Here is a 22529-nt window from a genome sequence, read left to right on the forward strand (position 1 = left end):
AAGCCACCCATTTTTAAAAACCTGTTGGAATAATAATAATAATTATAATAATAATAATGACTTTGCCTGCTACGGAAGGACAAAAGGGGGGGGGGGCATTCCAAGGTCTTTAGAGAATGAGTTTCAGAGTCTAGAGGCACCATTAAGAAGGACCTATTTTGTGTTACCACCAACTTTATCATTGAAGGTGGTGAGACAGAAATATGGGTTTCTTCTGTGGATCTCAAGTTCCAGGTAGGTGCACAGATGTTTAGCAGATATGATGGACCTAAACCCAATAGAGCTTTATACAGTAGGATATCACCAGCATTTTTAATTCTGCCCAGAAACAAACTGGCAGGCAGTGGAGTTGTTGGAGCAGAGAAGTTGTGTGATCCCAGTTAATACTCTGGCTGGGAAGAATTCAGAAATGATGTTACGTTTATTGTACTTTATTGTTATGTTTATATATATATATATATATATATATATTATAAACTGTGATACTAGTGGTGTGATTATGGTATGATTATGAATGTATGTTTTAAGGTTTGGTGCCATGAGCTCCTATGAAAAAGAATGGGATGTGTGGTATATTGGAAATCCCCAGAGACACATAGTTCTTGGGGTGATCTTGTGCAAGTCATTCTTTCAAGCTTTCCAAGCCTCATAGGATGGGGAAGGGGGGATCTTGTAGGTTTCCTTGGATCCACTGAAATATTTTTACTTATCGTGTCAGGAGCAGACCAAATAGTTGTGTTGCATTTTTTAACAAACAAACAAACAGACAAAATACAAAGTTTGCAAGCTTGGTAGTTGATTAAATGTCCTTTGACTAGTATCCACTGAAATAAAAACAGGGTATAAAAGTGATCGGATGGTGAAGGAAGAAATACATTTTCAAGTTCAGTTCTGAATTTTGCAAAAGTCCAAAAATCTTTTCTTTGTCTCCCTGCAACCAGTACTCCCTATCTTGAATAATTAGTTAATGTTGCACCTCAAGTGATTGAGTACTGTTTTTTCTTTATTTTCCCCAAGAGTTCATTAGCTGTCTTTACTGTATTAAAAGCTCTGCATTAATATTATACTTTTTAGGATATTTTAAAAGCTGCTTTAAAGCCCTTATCCATTGGGGGTATGCTTTTGAAGGTTTCTTGCTGTCTTAACTTTAGCAAGCAATGTCTTAATACTGTAATGAGAATCTTTGAAATATATTGCCACATTTGTTGGAAGTCAGGCTTCTTGAATTATGAATGAAAATCATTATGATCAGATGTCTGTCACATAACATGATTGGTGATGTCAGGTTCATTACCAACAAAGGAAGAGTCATAATCAAAGCTGGTTTTAATTATCACCCTTACGTGGCTGTATTTAAAAGCAAAGATTTAAGAGGACTTGGAGTCTTGAATGAAAGCAAGCAAGTTCTTTACTTAAACTTCAAGATGATGATGATGATAATGCTTTATTTATGTCCTGACTCCTCACCCCAAGGGGACTCGGAGTGGCTTACAACAGAAAAGAAAATATAAATAATAATAAACATATGACAATTCAGGAAAAATTAAATCAACACAAATAAAAACAAATCATAATACACGTTAAGTATCAGTCAAAAATGCCACTCATAAATATAAAACTAAGTAATAATTAGGACATGTAAAACATTAAAAAGATCAGAGCAAAAAGATCCAATTAAAAGTAGTCCCATTTAACGCTCCAGATTTGAAATCTCTTTGAAGTCAAGTGAATTGTTTTTCATTTTGAGAAAAAATATTAATTTATTAATTTATTTACAGCATTCTTACCCTGCCCTTCTCAACCCCCCCCCCCCCCGTGGGGGGGGGGGCGGACTCAGAGCAGCTAACAAAGGCAGCAATTTGATGCCACAAATCAATAACACAGTATAAAAAAACCATAAATACATACAGAGTTAAAACAATAGCAATTGATTATAACCAATTATCATAATAGTCATTAAAACAATACTCAGTCCACAAACCCACTGATAGAACCATAAAACCGTATTCTCATACATATCATCTTGCCAATCCATTTCCAGTCAAAGTGCTGCTTTATGTTTATTGTCTGAAAGCCTGGTCCCAAAACCAAGATTTTAATTTCTTCCTGAACGCCAGGAGGGATGGGGTCGATCGTATTTCATTTGGAAGCGCGTAAGTCTTGTTATGTTCAGCTTGATGAAGCATGAGCTTTAACTGCCCACTCCAATCACTTTTAAGCCAGTATCCAAAACTCCAAAAAGCCATCCTGAGATGGGATGTCCCATCTTTTGCCTGTTTTGATGCGATTTATTCTAACCTTGTTTCGTCCTTCATACATGCCCAGCAGCCAACACATGAATATAGACATACTTGCTGACTCCACAGCTCTTGCTGCATTCTTTGATTCCTTCTATCCACACAGTGAGGGAGGTTAAGGGCCTAAAGTAGGAAACCTCCTCAATGTCTTTGAGCAGAATTTGGAAAAGTCACATTTTGAACCATAACTTCCTTTCTGCTGTTTACCTTTACTGCATTCTATTCATGGAATCAAGCTTAAGGTGCTTCCTTCTCTTCTTGCCTCAGAAGACCGTCTGATGGTAGTTGCATCAAGGAGCAGTCTTTGCTGGGCATAGGAGAAGAGCTACCATTGTGTCTTGAAGTGCTAGTGTAATACACAATTTTTTTTGTGTCGGGAGCAACTTGAGAAACTGCAATGTTTATTCATTCTTCTCATTGTGTCTGTCTCATACTCATCACTGGGATTTAAAACACACTATGTTCTCAAATAGGGCAATAGAGTGATTAAAAATGGATTACTTTTTGTAGAGAATTCTGTATTCATTTTCAAATAACATACTTTATCAAATCATTCATTTAAGAGGAAAAAGAATCTGCAATCTCAGCCTTACTTAGGAAATTAGGTTCCTATTATATCGTATGAATAGACTGAAACCAAAATTGTAAGCACCTGTTTCAATGTTTTCCCTTGCCTTTTAAAGTTTTAGCAAGTAATAACATTCAGTAACTTGCTTCTGATTCCTGACACCACCACCTCCATTCCTTTCACTTCATTTTCCAATAATGATTACACCAGAAATAAGAAATGTTTTGAAAACTTTTTCCCCCTGGTGTTCTGTACACCTGTGATCATATTATTTTACTGCCAACTTCAAAAGAACCATATGTAGCAGAAGCCTATTCCATGTTTGAAAAGTGTCCTAATGAAAGACGTTGCAATTGCAAAAGATTTGTTTGAAGACAGACATTAGTTAATTCTTTTTTTAAAAATGCGTACTGAATTTCTTACTCCTTTTGGGTTTAGGAGCTTACACCCATTTTACAATATATGTTATCAAACTCAGATTAACAAGCAAACTCTCATTTAAATAAGTCTTTCATCACTTCCCAAAATTCCCAGGCTTGGACATTTGCAAACATCCTGAGGGAAGGAGTTCTAAAGCTAGAAACAGCTGCCGAAAACACATGTATTTCTGCCCTTTATGGTTCTTATTTGATGTACTTGTTGTTGTGTTTCTACCGTAGCATTTTCCCTGTTAAGAAATAAGGTAGCTTAGAGAGTTAAAATTTGCAGTAGCACAAATCTAACATAAAAACTAATATAATGAAGTAGCCAATTAAAACGTTTTTCTCACAGTTGTTCCAAACTAGCTGCCGCCTCCAGCTGAAGGCAGCCTTGTGTAGAATGAATCCCAGAATTATCCCCTGGACTCAGTTCCACTTACTTGCATCTTGTTGCCAGCACCAGCTTTGTGTGTGCATCAAAAACAAAGAAGAACAAGAAGCAACAGAACAGAGTGTTGCAATTAAGCTGGTAACATCTTAGGCTGGAATCTCTACAACAGAGAGCCTACTGGTTTGGCATAAGTGAAAAGGGAATCAAATAAATATCCCTTGGACACGATGAGGGACAATTCTTCAATTGTTGTTTGATATCCAGGTTGATATATTGAACTGTAGAAATATCTTCCATGGTAGAAAATACTAAATTATTACTTAGGACTGGCTCAGCTAGGGAAAAATGTTTATGTATGTGCCTTCGTATTATCTGTCCATTTATTGCAACCCCTGAATTTTGTGGGGTTATCTTATCTGAAACAGGCTCTACTCTACCTAACATTCATGGCAAACTCCCATCCAAATACTAACCAGAATTGGCCCTTCTCAATTTCTATGATCAGACAGGATCTGGTCCCTTTTAGGGTATTTTGCAGAGATAGTAATCAGTGGTCAGAATGAATTAGGGTACTCTTATTGGATTCGCGTGCTTTCACCAGATTCCAAATGTCCTCTATTAATAGTTTGTTTTTGTTTTTTTGCGCAGGGTTGCCAGCCCTCAAAGTTTGGCCTAGAATGATCAAACTTTTATTTTGGAGTTGAGGTCTATCTACAAGAGAGTTGCTAACTACTCGGTTCTGGAGCCCAAGAACTGACCTCTATCTCCCAAGAACATTTTGAGGCCAATTTTGTAGATGTGAGGAATGCCACACTATATTCTCACATTCTGAAGAAAAGTAAGTAATAAGGTGTATGACATATGTATGTATATATATATACATGCATACATATATTAATATTTTCTAAAGAGAGGAAGAAACCATGGAAACCCATCCTGCTATGAATTATGACGTTGATGCAAAAACAACCAGAAGTTACAGAGACAAATTGACTATTTAGAAACAGTTCCACATAGATCTCTGTACCTGGACATGTTATAGCTACATGCTAAATCAAGAGGCTTCTTCTCTGCAGTATACTAGTCAGTCATACGATTTTTCTTTCTTAAATTTTTACAAAAAAACAACAACATTAAAATCATGACTGGCTGTTGAAGACCTTCAAACAATGATCCAGTAAAAAGAGGGAGATGATGTACTTCTGTTATTTTTATGGTTAGTAGTTTAAGAAAGATGCATCCAGAAATTGTCTTCACAAATTCAACACTGTTATAGTACAATCCATTTGATTCCAGCATGGGTTTAAAATTAATTATTATTGGGGGGAAATAGTGATAAGCCATCCTGAAAGCATTAAATACAAGGTATTACAAAAACAATAGAAAAATAATGACCCCTATTTTAACGTCTTTTAAATCAAAACATGAAAAAGCTTGGGGTATAGGTGGTTATTTCAGCAGTCCTCCCTTATCATGTTCATGGCCTAGGATGACAAAAAAGAATACTGGAGGACAATAACAGGTGGTATAGATAGTGTTTTGGGGAAATATTTGGCTTTTTGGCCATATTCTATAGTTCCATGATGTCAGCCTTCTACCAAGAATAATCATTCATTCATCCATCCATCCATCCATCCATTCAATATCCTGTGTATCTTCCAACATGGAATCCAAGGTGATGCGCAACCATTTTAAAATCACAAAACAATTTTAAAATCCTTAATACAAAGAGGTTATATTCAACAGGGCTGTGAAGAACATGTTGCCCAGGAGATTAATGAAAGAACGAAAATATGATTTAATAGGCAGTGAAGGTGCCCATGATTTGAAGCATGGAAGGCTGGTTGGGAACATTTGGATAGAAATCAAATTTAAATTTAATTCAAGTTACACTACTATTAATCACAGTTTTTAAATCACAATTCAGCTTTCAAAAACCAATGAGATAATCTAATCAGGATAGTATAATTGATAATGAGCTACTGGTCTTGCATTCAAATCTGACAGTAGAATGTCCACACAAGTGGTTGGAAGCTATTGTGCACTATAGTGAGCTGAACAAACAGAAGCTAAAATAGAGGTGTTAATCTCTGTTATGCAGTGGAGGGAGCTATAAATAGGAGCAATTTCCTGTTTAGAAGGTGTTTCATACTCCTTGGTTGTCCAGATGTGTAGTTGTATTATAGTAGTGCTCTTACACAATTTCATTGTTTGTCAATGTTGTTAAATAGTATCATCCATGGCATATATGTGCGTGTGTCTTGGAAACATTCAACATTAATTAAGATCCTCCTTTTGTTTTGTAAAAGCTACACTTCACTTCATAACACATATAAAATGGTGCTACATAGTTTTTATGTGGGATCGGGACTTACAAGAATGGATTATAGAAACTTGGATGAAATTTCTGTTTGCTGGTTAGATTCTGGATACAAAACTAGAACAGAATTCTTCTGGCTACTTTTCAGATGGTGGGAGGACTCCTTTTTAAAAAAAGATCAAAAATGTCTCATTAAGTATTAGGATAAATAGATGTTTTTATTTTGTGCTGTCTCATTAGAATTTTGTTGTTCATTTATTTTTATTGATGCTGTTTGTTAAAATGTGTTGCTTAATGCTGCTTTATTTTTCATTATGGGAGTGAAAAGGGAGATTGTATGCCATGTCTCTCATATTCTGAAAGCTGGTAAAACAACTGTTGGCAACTCCTCAGTTTAGGTCTTTACTTCTAAATAACATGGAAAGGGCAGAGAATAGGTTTGACACTAATTGTCTGTTGCCATAATTGTACGGCAGAGGTAATTTACATTCTTGGAACTGTAAACAAAAGTACAGTTAAATCATCTATCAGTGTAAATTGTTAATAACATTGGATGCTTCTCTAATGAGAAAGCATTTGGCTACCAAACGTGAGATAGAGAAGAGTTAACTATAGATAATCACCAGATTTGTTCTCTGACATTAATAACTTGTAGCATTTTGGGTTCTCTCTCTCTCTCAGCTGGAATCACTAAGATTGAGATATTTTCCCTCCAGTATATTATATGATTTCAGAAAATTATGACTGAATCATAATTGTGATTCATTGTTCATTCAAAAACATCAGCTTCTTAAATTTATAAGCATTCACTTAAATCCAAAGAATCTTCTGTGCAAGTAAAAAACACTTCTGTCTGGGTGGGATCCTGGTATTCCATGTATGGACCTTGTGGTCCTTGAATAGTGAGTGTTATGAGGCCTCAAAGGTAGTTTTCAACAGATCTGGGTGTTTCTAGCTCTTTTACAATGAAATCTCGATAGTGCAACCTTTTTGATTCACTACCTTGTCAATACCTAGAAACTACTTGCTAACCCAATGCACATTGTTTTGAGCATTTTTGAAAAAAGTAGGAAATAAGTAAAAAATTTTTTTACTGTATTATTCCATGCACTTGAATTAAATGTACTTGGGGTATATGGAATTTTCTTCCAAGTGATTTGCTTATGATTTGTACTTTGTCTGAAATTTCACTTTCATTGGTTTATGAAACCCGCTCTTAAACTATTGCAAATACACATGTCCTCTATGCAATTCTTATCTGAACTATATGGACCATTTCCCCAAATGGGAGAAGGATTAAATTTTAAAAATAATACTTCAAATTCGAGATACAGGTTGAGTATCCCAAAATCCAAAATGGTCCAGAATGCAAAATTGTCCTCATGAATAGCTGAGATAGCAACACCTTTTCTGATGGTTGAGTATACACATGCCTAATTTCATGCACAAAATTACTACAAATATTGTGTATGACGTTACCTTTAGGCTATGTGTAGAATGTGTTTATGGAAAATTAAATGAATGTTGGATTTAGACATGGCTCCCAAGATATCTCATTGTGCATATGCAAATATCCCAAAATCAGAAGTGCAAAATGCATCTGGTCTCAAGCATTTCGGATAAGGAATATTTAATCTGTAATAAGTAATTAACCTTCTCTAGGCAGGTGGGACATTTTAATCATTCAGAATCATGTGTTGTTGCTGAATTCACACAGTTAGATCTATAAGGTAGACATTTTACATCACTGAAGAATGGAAATAGTGTTTTTGAGTTTCATCCAATTGCCAGTACAATTGGTGGTACACCCACCAGACAAAAAATGTACCAGAGTTATTGTCTATACACTTGTTACCTTTTTTTGTTTAAAAGAAAAGAGTGGTGGCAGTGGTAATGAGGAATCAATGCTTGACCTCAGATTTAAATAATTTTCCTTGTTGTGGGTGTTGGATATAATGGAATGGCCCTGATTGTGTATCCATAACCATTTCTGTGGACATAGAAGTACCCTATAATTGGGGTAATAAAATACTCCAGATTAGGACACTCAGTAGATATTTTTGTTTGTTTGTTTTTATCTGCCTGGATGAGGGTACATTATTTAGTACCATCTTCATATTGAAGGCCATTATGTTTATCTGTATGGTGAGAGATAACGCCAGAGTCACAACAGAAATTGTATTGTTTAATGTTTCTGAATACTGGCCAAATAATCTGTTTCAGAACTTGTCTGGAATGGCTTTAGCAACGCAAAATATTTGATCTGAATATGTTGTAAAAATACATCACAATCAAAGTGCATTATAAATAATGAACTGTCAATATATTTTTTCTATATCTTTGTGTCTTATAGGCGTCCTCAAAAAGTTTGTCTGTGTCCATTCTTGCCAGTTCATCCCTTGAAAGTCTCCACCTGTCTATATATCATCCAACATCCAGCAGAGGTAAGTCAGACCATGGAAAATGCCAAACTTGAATAAGGAAACAGGAATACACATGTCCTCTATGCGATTCTTATCTGAACTATATGGACCATTTCCCCAAATGGGAGAAAATTATTTCTGCTGGACTTTTGTTATGTAATTTTAATGGCAGGAGCAGTCAGAAGGTCAGTGAGGGCCACTAAACTGCTTTAAAAAATCCACATGCAGCCCTTACTCCATGTATGGCCCACCCTGGTTTAGTTCATCTGTTGTAACTCTAAATAATGCTGCACCTTTGCATTACACCTGTCCTAACTCCAAGCGTTTTTGAATAGCTCTTCCTTTTTATGAGTAAAACAAGCAGATTTATCTATTTACTTATTGAAACATTTTTAGCCCTGTCTTGATCTGTAAAGGCTCCTAGAGTAAGAACCCTATTTTACTGAATGCACTTGGAGGAGATCCATTCTATTTTCCATTATTTCTGTTTTTTCCATCACGCTCTATATATGAAAAGTGACTTCATAAAAAAGAGTGTCCATGGAGACTCTCCATGTGATTGAAAAAACCGTTTAAGCTTTCTGAATCACATGCGTTTTCAAAAAGCAGTCCTTTATTAAGATGGAAACTGAGGCAGAGAGCATGAAGCTAGTATGTTTCCACTTCTCATGTCTTTTATAAACAAAATTACAAAACATCTGAATAGGGTAAAAGTAATACTATAAAATAAAATAGAAAAAATATATGGCCAATATGTAAACTCAAGGGAATGGGATTAATTGCGTAATTTTCCCCCTTATGTTTGTATTTAGTTTTAGCCTTATTGTCTGGATTTTATTGGCAACTAAGTTATTGATTAGATTTTACTTGGATTGTCAACTCAATTGCTGGTGCTTTATTAAGCCCCAAGAAGACGATTTTGACCTATACATAACCTATAACCACATTTGAATGCACATAAAAACTGTTGTACTAAATACTATTTCCAAATGCATATATAAATGAATATCTAAACTGAATGTTAATCAGTTTTAGTACACACTGTCTTTGAGGATATTTTTTATCCTAAGCTAAGATTTATGTAAAAATCAATGAAGAAAATTTAAGTCTGTAGTGTATCTTTTTACTGTTATGTTCACATGTATTGATCTCATACCATTAATTAACTTCATTTACTGCTTATAGAATTCTCTATTGTACAATGAATATTGAACACTGAGAATTTTTAACGTTACATATTACCCATTTCAGAGGAAAATAAAGGATCAATTAAACAAATATCCAAAAGTAATTTATAAAGTTGTCAGGGTATAATATTTGAAGTTTCATATAAGAAACATTCCTCTCGATTAATCAAAACTGAATAATGTATTTGTTCACAAATATAATTACTCAGAGAATTGGATCTTTAGTTTATAGAAAGAGCAGAAAGTCTGGAGGGCAGGGCACCTTCTCACCTCGAAATAGCTACAAGAAGTTTTTTCTGTACTCCAGTGAAAGAATGCCTAGCTTTTCTGAATTATTTGGCAACACTTTAATTGGAATTATCGTCTTTGTCTAGTCTTATCAATACAACCATTTCTCTTATAAGTATATCTTATTTGTGATAACCGCAACTGGATAACTGAATACAAAAATGATCATAGTCTCATCAAACACTTGGGCAGAACATAGTTTTCATATTTTACCATGTGCCTCTAATCATCTAATGCAGGCATAGGCAAATGTTGGCTCTCCAGGTGTTTTGGACTTCAACTCCCACAATTCCTAACAGCCAGTTACCCTGGACTATGCTCTGACCTACAAGAAGCACTACTTGAATATCAAGCAAAAAGTGAGTGCTAGAAACCATATCATACGAAAGCTGATTGGTACAACCTAGGGATCACAACCAGATACAGTAAAACATCTACTACTCTGCTGCTGAATATGCATGCCCAGTGCATCTCACCATGCTAAAACAGTGAATATGGGTCTTAATGAGACATGCTGCATTATCACAGGATGTCTATGCCCTACATCACTGGAGAAATTATACTGTTTAGCCAGTATTGCACCACCTGACATCAGCCAGGAAGTAGCAGCCAATAATGAAAGGACCAAGGCAGTGACATCTTCGGCCCACCCTCTGTTCAGATGCCAGCCAACATGCCAACACCTTAAATCAAGGAATAGTTTTCTAAGATCTACAGAGATACTCACAGGAATACCTCAGAAAGCAAGAGTCCAAAAGTGGCAGGCAAAAACCTGGAACCTCAAGCCATGGCTGATACCGGATGAGAGCCTCCCTTCTGGCGCTCAGAAGACTGGGTGACTTGGAAGGTGCTGAACAGACTGCGCTCTGGCACCACGAGATGCAGAGCCAACCTTAAGAAATGGGGCTTCAAAGTGGAGTTCACAACATGCGGTGTACAGAAGAGCAAACCATAGACCACCTATTACAATGCAGTGTGAGCCTTGCCACATGCACAATGGAGGACCTTCTTACAGCAGCACTAGAGGCACTCTAAGTAGCCAGCTACTGGTCAAAGGACATTTAATATAATTTAATATAAAAATTTTGTGTTTTTAAATACATTACAACTGTACCCTTGGTTTGCTTCTGATATGATAGATAGATAAATAAATAAATAAATAAATAAATAAATAAAAAAAATACATTTTGCCACCTAATGGGCCAAACACGAATCCATGCTCTAAATCTGGATTGATTATTATGTTTATAAAACCGTGTGGCAATTAAGTGTCCAAATGTATTACACAAGTGTAAAAAGAACATAGTTACAACCTTCCTCCTCTGCAAGTGTTGCTATTTTTGATGCCTGTCTACTTATCTCTGTTCTAGAATAAAAATCCCTTTCTTCCTGCAAGTAGCAGGCTGCTTTGAAATTGCTTGGGTAACATTTCCAAGAATGTTAAAGGAAAATTTGGTCCTCTTTATTATCTATAGAATGGTGTGTATCAAAGAGCTTTTCCTTAGTTCATATATAAATAAACATATGTTTGAAATGAAGTTCCTTAGATGCCCAAGCCAATGGTGGACTATCTCAAATTGAGACTCTTTCAAAAGTATTTTAGGATTTGCTTTCTTTTCAGTTAGAATGTATTTTGCAGGTTCATTTACATTATTGCACCAACTGTGATAGACAGGTGCATCAAACTGCAAGTGACTATATAAAACACCTTTATCCTCCACTTGTACACATTTAGGCTGCTGTTATAAAACACGCTTACTAGGAAATAAGTTCCATTGATGTTTACAGGTCTTGTCAGGAAAAAAAAAAGTATGGGAATATATTGGTCATCCCCACTTCTTCAGTCTAGCTAGCAACTCCCAATTATTCTGTCATTTAATGATAAAAAAGGAGAAATGAAAATGCCAGGCAGAGTAGCAAGGACATTTTTCTTTGGAATGGTGGCCTTTCATTGACATGGATTAACACTAGTGTTGGAAAAATGTTCTGGTCAAACATTTGGAACCTAAACAAGCCATTCCTGGCATCTGAAACCCAAAGACAACTGTAATGTTCTGTTTTGGAATACTTTGCTACTCGTGCAATAAGATGAGAACTCTTGAGATGACAGAGGCAGACGAACCCAGCAAGAGTGCAGCAGACTGGAAGAGAGGAAGGAACACTGGGGAATTCGTTATACTATTTTCTTCCTGCAAATACTGGGAGGAAAATTATTTATGCTAGTTCCAATAATGGCATAAATTTATCTCGGAGTTGGAGACACGCTTAGAGATGGAGAGGACTTTGGATTCTGGGAGCGAAAGCCATATCCTGCCCACCAATCTGCTTCATTTTTCTTTCCACTAACATCTGCTATGTCTTGCCAACTGATCAAGGCCGATAATAACAAATGAATGTGAATTCTGTTTCTCTTCTTGCTTTGTGAACCATCTAGATAAGCACCATCCAAAACTCTTGGTTACTTACCAATGATATACTATAGTGACTGCTTGGGAAAAATTAAATTGCTTCTATAGAACAGTTCAATGGTACAGATTATAAAACTGCAGCATTCTCCCCTCCCCCTTTTCATGAAGCTCTGTTAATTTCTGCAGATTTAAGGCACAGTCCTTTTTCATCACAGTTCATTTTTCTGTTGGAATAGCAGTCTTAAGAACTTTTAAGGCTTAAAGAATGCTCATAAAATACTGTTCCCACGGAAAGCCCTCTTAGATTTTAACCTCTTACTCAGCACAAGCTCACTGAATGCTTTCTTATTATGCTATTCTCTTGAGCAATGAAACACAGGAATGAAAACCTAATCCATAAACATCAATCATAAAGTCCCTCCCTGCAGTTCCTTTCACACATGGAAGGCAGCATATTACTGGGCACATCTTTTGCATAACTTGGTCCTGGAAATCTCAATTGAAAAGGTTTTTTGAATTTTTTTTTAAAGTGTCCCTTTCATGCAGAATCACAGGTCAGCTGGAAAAGAACTACCCTCCAAAACTGATTATTACTATAAACCAGTAAAAATTAGCAACTGTACATGTACCTGCACAGTGTCTAGTTCCATAAAATGATCTTGGCTGTTCCTTGTACTTCAATAATGGCATCAGGAAGCACTTACAGTTGCCTAAAGTGTATCTGATTATGTTTGTGGATTTTTCAAATTCATTCAATAACCTGTTGAAATGTATATTTAGTTCACTACACAATGTGTCTGTAGCTTGTTTCCTGTGTTTATTTCAATTTGCTGTTAGATCTGATGAGTTTTACCCATGCTTTCTTTGTTCCGTTGTAGCATACATTATCATTTTAAAATAAGAAATTCGCATTTTCAAGGGTTTTTCTTAGATTTTTCTTGTTGCTTGATAAAATTGAAAGAACGGAGTTTTAGCCACCATCACTGCATGAAAAATATTTTAGGCCACGCTTGTTTGCAATTCTGATAGAAGATAGATTCCAGTAGTTTTATAGTGAATTGGGCAATCTTTCCCATTCCCTTGAAATGAGCCGATGCTTGCTTTCAGTGCATTGCATCCAAATAAATGTGTATACATAGTGGTGGTTTCTGCATGATGAGCCATTTATATGCAGTATCTCAGCATGTAGATCAAGGAATTTTTTCCACCTCACTGCACATTTCTAAAACAAAGTGTCAAGTGGAGCAGAGGAAACTGGTATCTGCATTGTGAGGAACTGTGCACAAATAGCTTATGATGGAAACATCAGCTGCACTGAGTCATTTTTAAATACTTTTGCATGGCAGCCACACCACATGCCTCAGTTCATTGTAACTGAAGCTTGCACATTTATTTATTTATTTATTTATTTATGTACTATACTTCAACTCCGCTCTTCTCACCCCGAAGGGGACTCAGAGTGGCCTACAAATTTTGGCAAAATTCAGTGCCACATACAGATAAACAAATACAACAAACAGCAATAAAACAGTTGAAACATATAAATATAATAAAACAGATTAAAAACACAGTGTCTATTTCCGTAATCATTATTCGTGATACTACATTCTTCAAGTCAGATCCCATATTCATTAATTCTCAAATGCCTGTGTCCAAAGCCAGGTCTTTAACTTTTTCCTGAAGACCAGGAGGGGAAGGGGTTAGTCTGATATCACTGGGGAGGGAGTTCCATAGCTGAGGGGCTACCACTGAGAAGGCCCTGTCTCATGCCTCCACCAGTCGCACTTGCGAAGGGGGTGGGATCAAGGGCAAGGCCTCCCCAGCATATCTTAACACTGGCTCATAGAGGGAGATACATTAGGACACATAAGTCGAGCCAAATCTGTTTAGGGCTTTATAGGCTAAAGCCAGCACTTTCGATTGAGCCCGGTAGCAAACTGGCTGCCAGTAGAGCAGATGTAACGGGCTGTGTGCTCCCTGTACGTCACTCCGGTGAGCAACCTGTCTGTCCCCCATTGGACCACTCAGAACATCCGGACAGTCTTCAAAGGCAGACAGAGAGTCTTTAAAAGCATGTTGTCCATAAGTTCATTTTAGTGGTTCTGATACATGTATCAATGTTATGTGGATTGAAATTTCACTTCTGGCTTAAATGTGAGAAACTATAGTAGTTTTTTTTTCAGACTATTATGAAATATACAGTTGTTCTCTATTCATGAAGCAGCTCTAGCCTGAATTCTTGCATTGACCAGGGGCTGACCTTGATGACCTATGAAGCCCCTTCCAACACCTATGAGTCTATGGGTTTCAAATTGTTTTTCATTTTGCTTACATTAATTCAATATTAAAATTTGAAGACAGCTTGTCTATAGCAATGAAAGTAGCCCTTGTTCTGATAGCTTTTGCTTGTTTTCTTACTTGGTACATTTTCAAGTGTCTCTGCCTAATAAAATATTGAACAGAATTGTTAGGCAACAGACATGCCATTATTTTTGTCAAGGAGAATAGGTCAATATTTATTTTCTCCTTTTATAACTGAGTCCTAGTTCTGTTTTCAACATTACCATAGTTGGAATGCGTTTCACTGCTAAGTTTATATATAGCAGGAGTAGGAAATGTGCAGCTGATGGACCTTCAGTGCTCTGCAATCTCCAGAGATTCCTTCCCTCAAAATCTTGTGTTAATTGGCTTTTTGATTGTTATTGTTTTGTTTTGACTACTGTGGTTTTCTGCCAAATCTCATTAGCAAAATCAGTGACTGACGTCTTTAAACTAAAATTGCCTGCCTGCAACCACTGCCCTTGTCCTCCACCACCCTACCATTCCTCTCCTTCACAGTTGTCATCACCATACTGACACTGTCATTCTCCATCCTTCCTTTCCTTCACTTTAGAAGGTGAAGATAGGGAGGTGAAAGAAAAACAATTCTCACTGCTTCTAGTACTGGGCTGTGTACAGAGCTGGCTCCTTCCTGCCTATAGTGCTGATTAAGAATATCACCTATGCTGCGGGCTTGAAGACACACAGGCAAAGAGCAGCCTTCTCTATAGAAAGCTTTTTTGTGATGGGAGGAAGGGGGGAGAGGGAGTTACTCTTATTCTCTTTCTTCATCACATGAGAAAGAAGAAAGCTGCAACCACACAGTAGAGAAGGAGTATAGTTGAAGCCATAGAATGAAGAATGGTGGTACTGGATAAGGATAGAGGCAGCATAGATGCTTTGCCACTGATGGATTTGACAGGTCATGAAAATAGCTCATTGACCCCAGAATGTGCCCACCTCCTGCTTTAGAAGGAGTTACTCAAGATTTTAGGATCTTCACTAATTCAGTGGAATATAGTGGCTAAATTAGATGGAACTCTATTACAATCTGGGTGACAACATAGAATGTTATTATTAATTTCACCGTATAAGTCACTTGGCTACTGTATTTGGATTATATTGTTTATTAGTATTTGTACTTTTAAACTTTGGTGTGCTTTCTTTTTATAGTAAATATATGAAACTGAATAATAGATTACTATGACGTAAAAAGTTCTTGTTTTTATTTTCCATATGAACTGAAGGAAAGTAGAGTACTACGGACAGTTCCTCTTCTTGCTGCTTGCCTACCCGAGGACAAATGTAAAGTCTTGATTGGACGACGCTTTAGTGAAGACCGGTAAGGAAAGCTTATAATGGAACCTGTCTGTGTTTTGAGCCCTAAGGGTAATCTACTGTAAAATGCTTCATGGTATTAGTCCAGTGCTTAATGAATGTATTAATAATAAAAATGAAATTGAAAAATGTCTCCAAATGCATAAATAAAAATAGTGTTTAAGTCAATCCCAAATGACAGATATCATTATTTCTTTCTTCAGTTCTGAAATCTATTTTTCTTCTCTCTGTTGAGGGTTGCAATATTACCTCCCTGGACAGGTTTTTTATATAGAATCTAAATTTATTTCTAACTGCACAAATTATATGAGGATTTTGTGTCCTTTGAATCCTGTGCTAAGAGAAAGGTAGGAAATCAAATGAAACTAATTAAACCTTCTATTCACAATCTTTATTTGCAAGTTCACTCATAAGTAGGAAGCAAAATGTGTGTCCTGCACTGAGTTGTCATCATCATCATCATCATCATTTAATAATTTATTAATTGCCCTCCATCCGAGAATGCTCCAGGCGATTTACAGCTAAATTACAAAAGATAAAATACATACATACAAAAATTAAAAATCAACAGAGATCAAATGCTCTAGTAAAAAGCCAGGTCTTAAGTGCGAGAGTAAAAGGCCCTAAGTCACGCATGGCTCTCATGTAGGGTGGCAAGGAATTCCACAAGGCAGGGGCAGAAATAGAAAAAGCCCTGCGTCTGGTCCTTTCCAAGTGCACTTCTCTAGGACCCAGTATATGGAGTAAGTCACGTTGGACTGGTCGTTGCGACCTCCGATGATAGGAGAAGGAGAGGTGGTCCCTAAAGTATGATGGACCTTGGCCGTAAAGAGTTTTAAAGGTCAGAACTAGCATCTTATACAGGCCACGGTACTCAGTTGGAAGCCAATGTAAATGTTGCAGCACTGGTGTTATATGGCATTTCATGGGCGTTCTTGTGAGTAACCTGGCTGCCGCATTCTAAACAATACGGAGCTTTCGGGTCGTAGACATTGGAAGGCCAACATACAGGGTGTTGCAATAGTCCAGCCTAGATGTGACCGTGGCATGGATGACTGTTGCCAGAGCCTCGTCAGATAGGTAGGGTGCCAGTTGCCTCGCTTGTCGTAGATGGAAAAAGGCCTGTTTGCTGGCAGCAGCGACCTGAGCTTCCATTGTCAGCTGTGAATCCAGGATGACACCTAAGTTCTTAACAGTGGTCGATGGAGATAGGGGGGCACCATCGAAGGTGGGTAATGGAGGAGTCAGACCTGTCGGGCGGCCATGTCAGAGAATCTCAGTCTTTGCCGGGTTCACCTTCAGTCTGCTAGCACGTAGCCAATTTAACAGAGCTTCCAGACATAGGGTGAAATTGTCTGGAATTGATGTTGCTCCAGGCTCCAGGTGCAGAAGGAGTTGGGTATCGTCTGCATATTGGTAGCAGTCCAGGCCGAAACTCCGAGCCAAACTAGCAAGGGGTCTAACGTAGATGTTGAAGAGAAGAGGAGAGAGAATTGCACCTTGGGGGACCCCACATAGGAGGGGGGATCTATCGGAGACTTGATCCATGTACTCCACACGTTCCGGAGAAATGAGTTGAACCAATTGAGGGCCTGACCACGAACTCCGAACATGGCAAGACGGTGAATCATTAGATCGTAGTCGACGGTGTCAAACACTGCGGTAAGGTCGAGAAGTACCAGTAGCGCGGATCCACCGTTGTCAGACTGGCGACGGAGTTCATCCGTAATGGCAACCAGGACTGTCTCCGTCCCATGACCTGGGCGAAAACCTGACTGGAAAGGGCCCAGGCCGGCTGTGTCATCCAGGAATTGTTGCAATTGTCCCAGTACAACCTGCTCTATCACCTTGTCTAAGAATGGCAGATTAGAAACAGGACGGTAATTGGCAAGTCTGCCTATGTTTATTGAAGCATGGACCATAGATCACATATGCCCCTACACCCAAAATGTTTTGTATGACTTTTCAGAATTACGTTTTTGCTACCTTTTTGCCAGCTTTTTTCCTCATAATGTTCCCATGTCTTTAACAAGAAATGCAGATCTTCAACAATTATAGCTTTCCCAATAACGAGCATTTTGCAAAGTTTGTTATCCTGTTTTAGATATGATTAAGGTACTTGTCCCAGTGAGGTAATATGTCCCAAACTGTGGGTATTCTGCATGTACTCCTTTACTCTTTACACCATGCTACGTTTTTATCAAGGCAATTAACTGGGCTACTGTATATGCATCTACTTAGAAATAATTACCATTGAATTCAATGTAGCTTACTCCTGGGTATGTGGGTGTATCATGAATCGCAACTTGGCAATGTGCGCCTTTGAAAGAGGCTTCTCAATATATACAAGTGATCTGAAATGCTGTTGTAGAGAAAAAATATCACTACATGTACATATCAGAGTTAAGACTGTGCAGCTTTGGAATGTGAATATCAAAGTATCACTCATCAGTTATCAGTTTATAAGTCCTGAAAATGTACGTCAAAATGTCAGTGATTCACTAGTTCATGCAAGCAGGCTTGCTTCTTGTAAAATGGTGACTTCATATCCAACAAAACACCCAATGTCTATATAACAACACATAGAGTTAAGGAAACAAGCTGCATGCATTTGAAGCCCTAGTTCAGACAACAAATATGACTTTATAGGCATAACAAACACCTGGTGGAATTATTTCCATGACTGGAATATTATAATTGAAGGATATAAACTATTCAAAAAGAATAAATGTGGCAGAAAAGGAGAAGAGGTAGCATTATATGTCAAAGACAAATGACAGACATTCACTACAAGCTACCAAACCATGAAGATGCTTTTCAAAACCAGTCCCAGAAATCTCAAAGATGCAAAAGTGAGTTCCCAGAGCAATTCAGTTACACTGATGTCTGCTGGGATGTTAACTTTGCTAAGCATTAGGCTGTCCAGCAAATATTTGATGTGTCTTGCAGATAATTTCTTATTGCAAAATGTAGAGGAAGGAACAAGGATATAAGCAATCTTGGACTTGATCCTAACCAATAAGCAGGAGGTGGTTGGGATCATGTCACTGGAATCAAAGTAGTTGGTATTTTAGGGGGAAGTGACTGTGTAATGCAAGAATTCACATTTGAGGGACAGGATTAAGAAGAGTGTAGCTAACACTGACCTTGGATTTAAGGAAACTTAATTTTAAGAAATTCAGCAAAAAGCTAGGTAGAATCACATATCTAGACATGTTCAAGGCACCCTGAAAGAAGGAGTTATAAAAAGCACAATCACAAACAATAACATGAAAGAATTAAAATGAGAAACATAGCAAACTCTAGGAGAAAGTGAAAATAAAAAGAAATAGTATGTTGAAAGAATAGAAGGAAGGACAAATAACCAGGGAAGAGTATAGATGTGTAGCCTAAACTTGCAAGCCTAGTATAAAGAAAGCTAATGAGTGAGAGTGACTAGATAATAACAACAACAACAACTTTGTATTGTCGAAGGCTTTCATGGCTGGAATCACTAGGTTCTTGTGGGTTTTTTCGGGCTATAGAGCCATGTTCTAGAGGCATTTCTCCTGACATTTCGCTTGCATCTATGGCAAGCATCCTCAGAGGTAGTGAGGTAGTTCCTCACTACCTCTGAGGATGCTTGCCATAGATGCAGGCAAAACGTCAGGAGAAATGCCTCTAGAACATGGCTCTATAGCCCGAAAAAACCCACAAGAACCTAACAACAACTTTATTTTTATACCCCGTCTCCATCTCCCCGAAGGGACCCGAGGCAGCTTACATGGGGCCAAGCCGAATCAACAGAGTTGAAAACATAGCACATTAGAATGCATAACATCAATTTTAAACAACATAGAGCAAGATTATAACAAAATATAAAACAAGCATCAAAACCAACCGCAATATCATAATTCAAGTCTTGATATGGTTGGGTGGACTGGTGCACAGCAATTCAGTGGATAGGGCTAATAAATAAAGTACAAAGATCATATATCGACATTAAGGGTAAGAGCAATATAAGAAGGAAATATTCTAACTTTGATTATAACAGTAGTAAAGTGTGTGGAAAAAATTTGGGTCCTATCTGGGGCCAGTTGTCATGAGAATTGTTTAGTGAAACGCACAACGGAACATCCAGGTTTTTAGATTTTTGCAAAAGGTAAATAGGGAGGGTGCTAGTCTGATCTTCCTGGGGAGGGAGTTCCAGAGCTGGGGAGCAACAACTGAGAAGGCACTCTCTCTCGTCCCCACCAACCACATCTGTGACAGAGGTGGAAGCAAGAGAAAGGCCTTCCCAGAAGATCTTAGGGATCGTGTGGGTTCATAAGGTCTCGAAGATAGGCAGGTCCTTTAAGCAAGGAGAAACAAAAAGGCAAGATAAATTCAAGGCAAGAGAATAACTAAGAAGACAGTGGGGCCATTATTCGGTAAGGATGGCAAAATGCGAACACTTCAATGAATAGCTGGAGAGACAAGGGATCTGGATTGCAAATCAAGACTGATAGAGAGTTAATTAGGAATAATTATAACCAACCTAATTCAAATCTGCAGGACCAGATTAATTGCATCCCAGACTATTGAAGGAACTTGTTATTGTACTTACTAAACATCTTGTCAGCATTTCTGAGAAATTTTGGAGAACAAGTGGTGTACTAGAGGACTGGAAAGGGGGAAATATTGTCCATCCCTCAAAATTATTCAACTAGGTGAAAAGAAGATTGTGGGAGTGACATAACTGCACTCTTTAAAGTCCTCAAGGTTATTTAACAAGAGCAGGGTGCAGGCATGTTCTCTGCTTCCTCAGAGGATCAGATGAGGTCTAATGGTTTGAAGTTACAGGAGATGAGATTTCAGCTGAACATTTGAAGGAACTTGACAGTAAGAACAGTTCAGCAATGGAATCAATTGCCTAGAGATGTAGTGGGATATTTTTCCAGAGGCCTTCAAATAAGAGACTGGTTGAGCAGTGGATTGGAGCTCATGACCTATAAGGTCCCTTCCAACTCTTTGACTTAGTGTTCAGTGATTCCTCTATTCTAGGTCAGATGCTGTGGGAACAGACTGCTGGACTAGATTGATCTGATCTATCAGGCCTGTGTTTCAAATTATTGTCTGGAAGCTGAAACATATCTGTTATATTCATTTGTTGTTGTGCCTGCCAGTCTCTCAACTAGTTCAGGTGCCTGTACTTTCTGACTTATGGTTAGCCTGAAGGCATTACCTCTGTTTCTTGGCTTGCTGGTTCTTAGCTCTATCCCCAAAGCCTTTGCAATTTCTCTCCCCCTTCCCTTTTGCATTTGCTGATATAGCTTCAGTGACGTTCCACCTCGCTTTATCCTACTTCCATCCAGATAGTCCCATTCCCTAGTGAGTCACTATTGAGAGAATTGCCACCTGGGGCATTCTGCTAGTTTGAGTCATAACCACTGAATGCTTAAGGACTGCATCTATGTGTGGGTGTATGGGAGATAATAAATATGATGCCATAAGGGGAAAAAAAGTTCAGATGTTTTTAGAAGTACAGAGAAATGACATAAAATATACGTTTGCCCTAAGGGATAGTAAAGTAGCATAAACTGCACCTAGAGATCAGATTTCAGCCTTTATAACTTGTCTGCTGTTGCTCTGTGTAATCTCTTGGCAGAAATCTGCTCAAAGAAATATTATTAAATTCATAACATAGACAATAGATAGTCGTTTATCTATTTACCATCATGCTTAATTTAAAATACATCATAAATAAATAAAGCCATATCCTGTAACATATTATGGTTTATTTAATAATCACTGTGTATTTTTGACCAAGTGCGTGTTCTATTATTCATCGTAAACATTTTGGCAAAGCAATAAAAGCCCTTATTCTGGGATTTATTCTCTTCAAGATTTATAATATGTATTATTGCAACCAATCTCGAATCATAAATACTATTTTGTTTGAACTGTAAAAGATCCTAATGCTCATTCCAAAGCAAACATTACCAGCAAACAAGGAAGAAAAATCTTGGTGGAGCTTTTTAGAATTGTTTTGCATTTGCTTTAAAAACCCTTTGTACTGACTTCTTATAATTCACTGAAATGTGTTTCTTGATGGTATCACAATTCTCTAATTTAAAATCAGTATCTTAAAAAGCCCAATAAATAAAAAGTCCTAGAATGCTTTTTTTGCTTCAATTGTCTTTGTTATTTTTTTTCTCTGACCTTTTTATTTTTAAGAAGTTTTCAAATTAACATAATATTTTAATAAACTGTATATTAATAATGGTTGTTAATACAAATACTCCTAGATGCAGAGTCTCCATACTTGCAATGGTTATAAGTGCTAATTTAAATCCAATGTCACACTTGCAGTTATCTGCTGTACAACAGCCCCCCCTCCACCTTCTTCCAATCTCTCCTGCAGATCTTGATGCTCCCCACAAATTTTCTCATGACATTTCTTAGAACTTCAGAGCAGGTTCTGAAGGTCGCCTAGAACTTCAAGGGAAAAGGCAGGTTTCACATATGGCAAGCATTACATGAAAGGAATAATGTTATTGGATTTTGGCCTTCAAGTGAATACATATACTTATGTGGGAAATGGAAACATAGA

The 22529-nt window shown here is 37.4% G+C and overlaps 1 protein-coding gene across 1 annotated transcript in view; it reads left to right on the forward strand.

The window, feature by feature from the left end:
• The window catches only part of DTWD2 (DTW domain containing 2), a 107232-nt gene that overhangs the window by 33680 nt on the left and 51023 nt on the right, over nucleotides 1-22529 (forward strand). Inside the window, exons 2-3 of the mRNA XM_060761940.2 lie at nucleotides 8349-8439; nucleotides 15868-15962. Coding sequence (XP_060617923.2) covers nucleotides 8349-8439; nucleotides 15868-15962 — 186 coding nt within the window. The remainder of the gene's footprint in view (nucleotides 1-8348; nucleotides 8440-15867; nucleotides 15963-22529) is intronic.

Source organism: Anolis sagrei, chromosome 2 (assembly GCF_037176765.1).
Source record: "Anolis sagrei isolate rAnoSag1 chromosome 2, rAnoSag1.mat, whole genome shotgun sequence".
Classification (NCBI taxonomy): Eukaryota; Metazoa; Chordata; class Lepidosauria; order Squamata; family Dactyloidae; genus Anolis; species Anolis sagrei.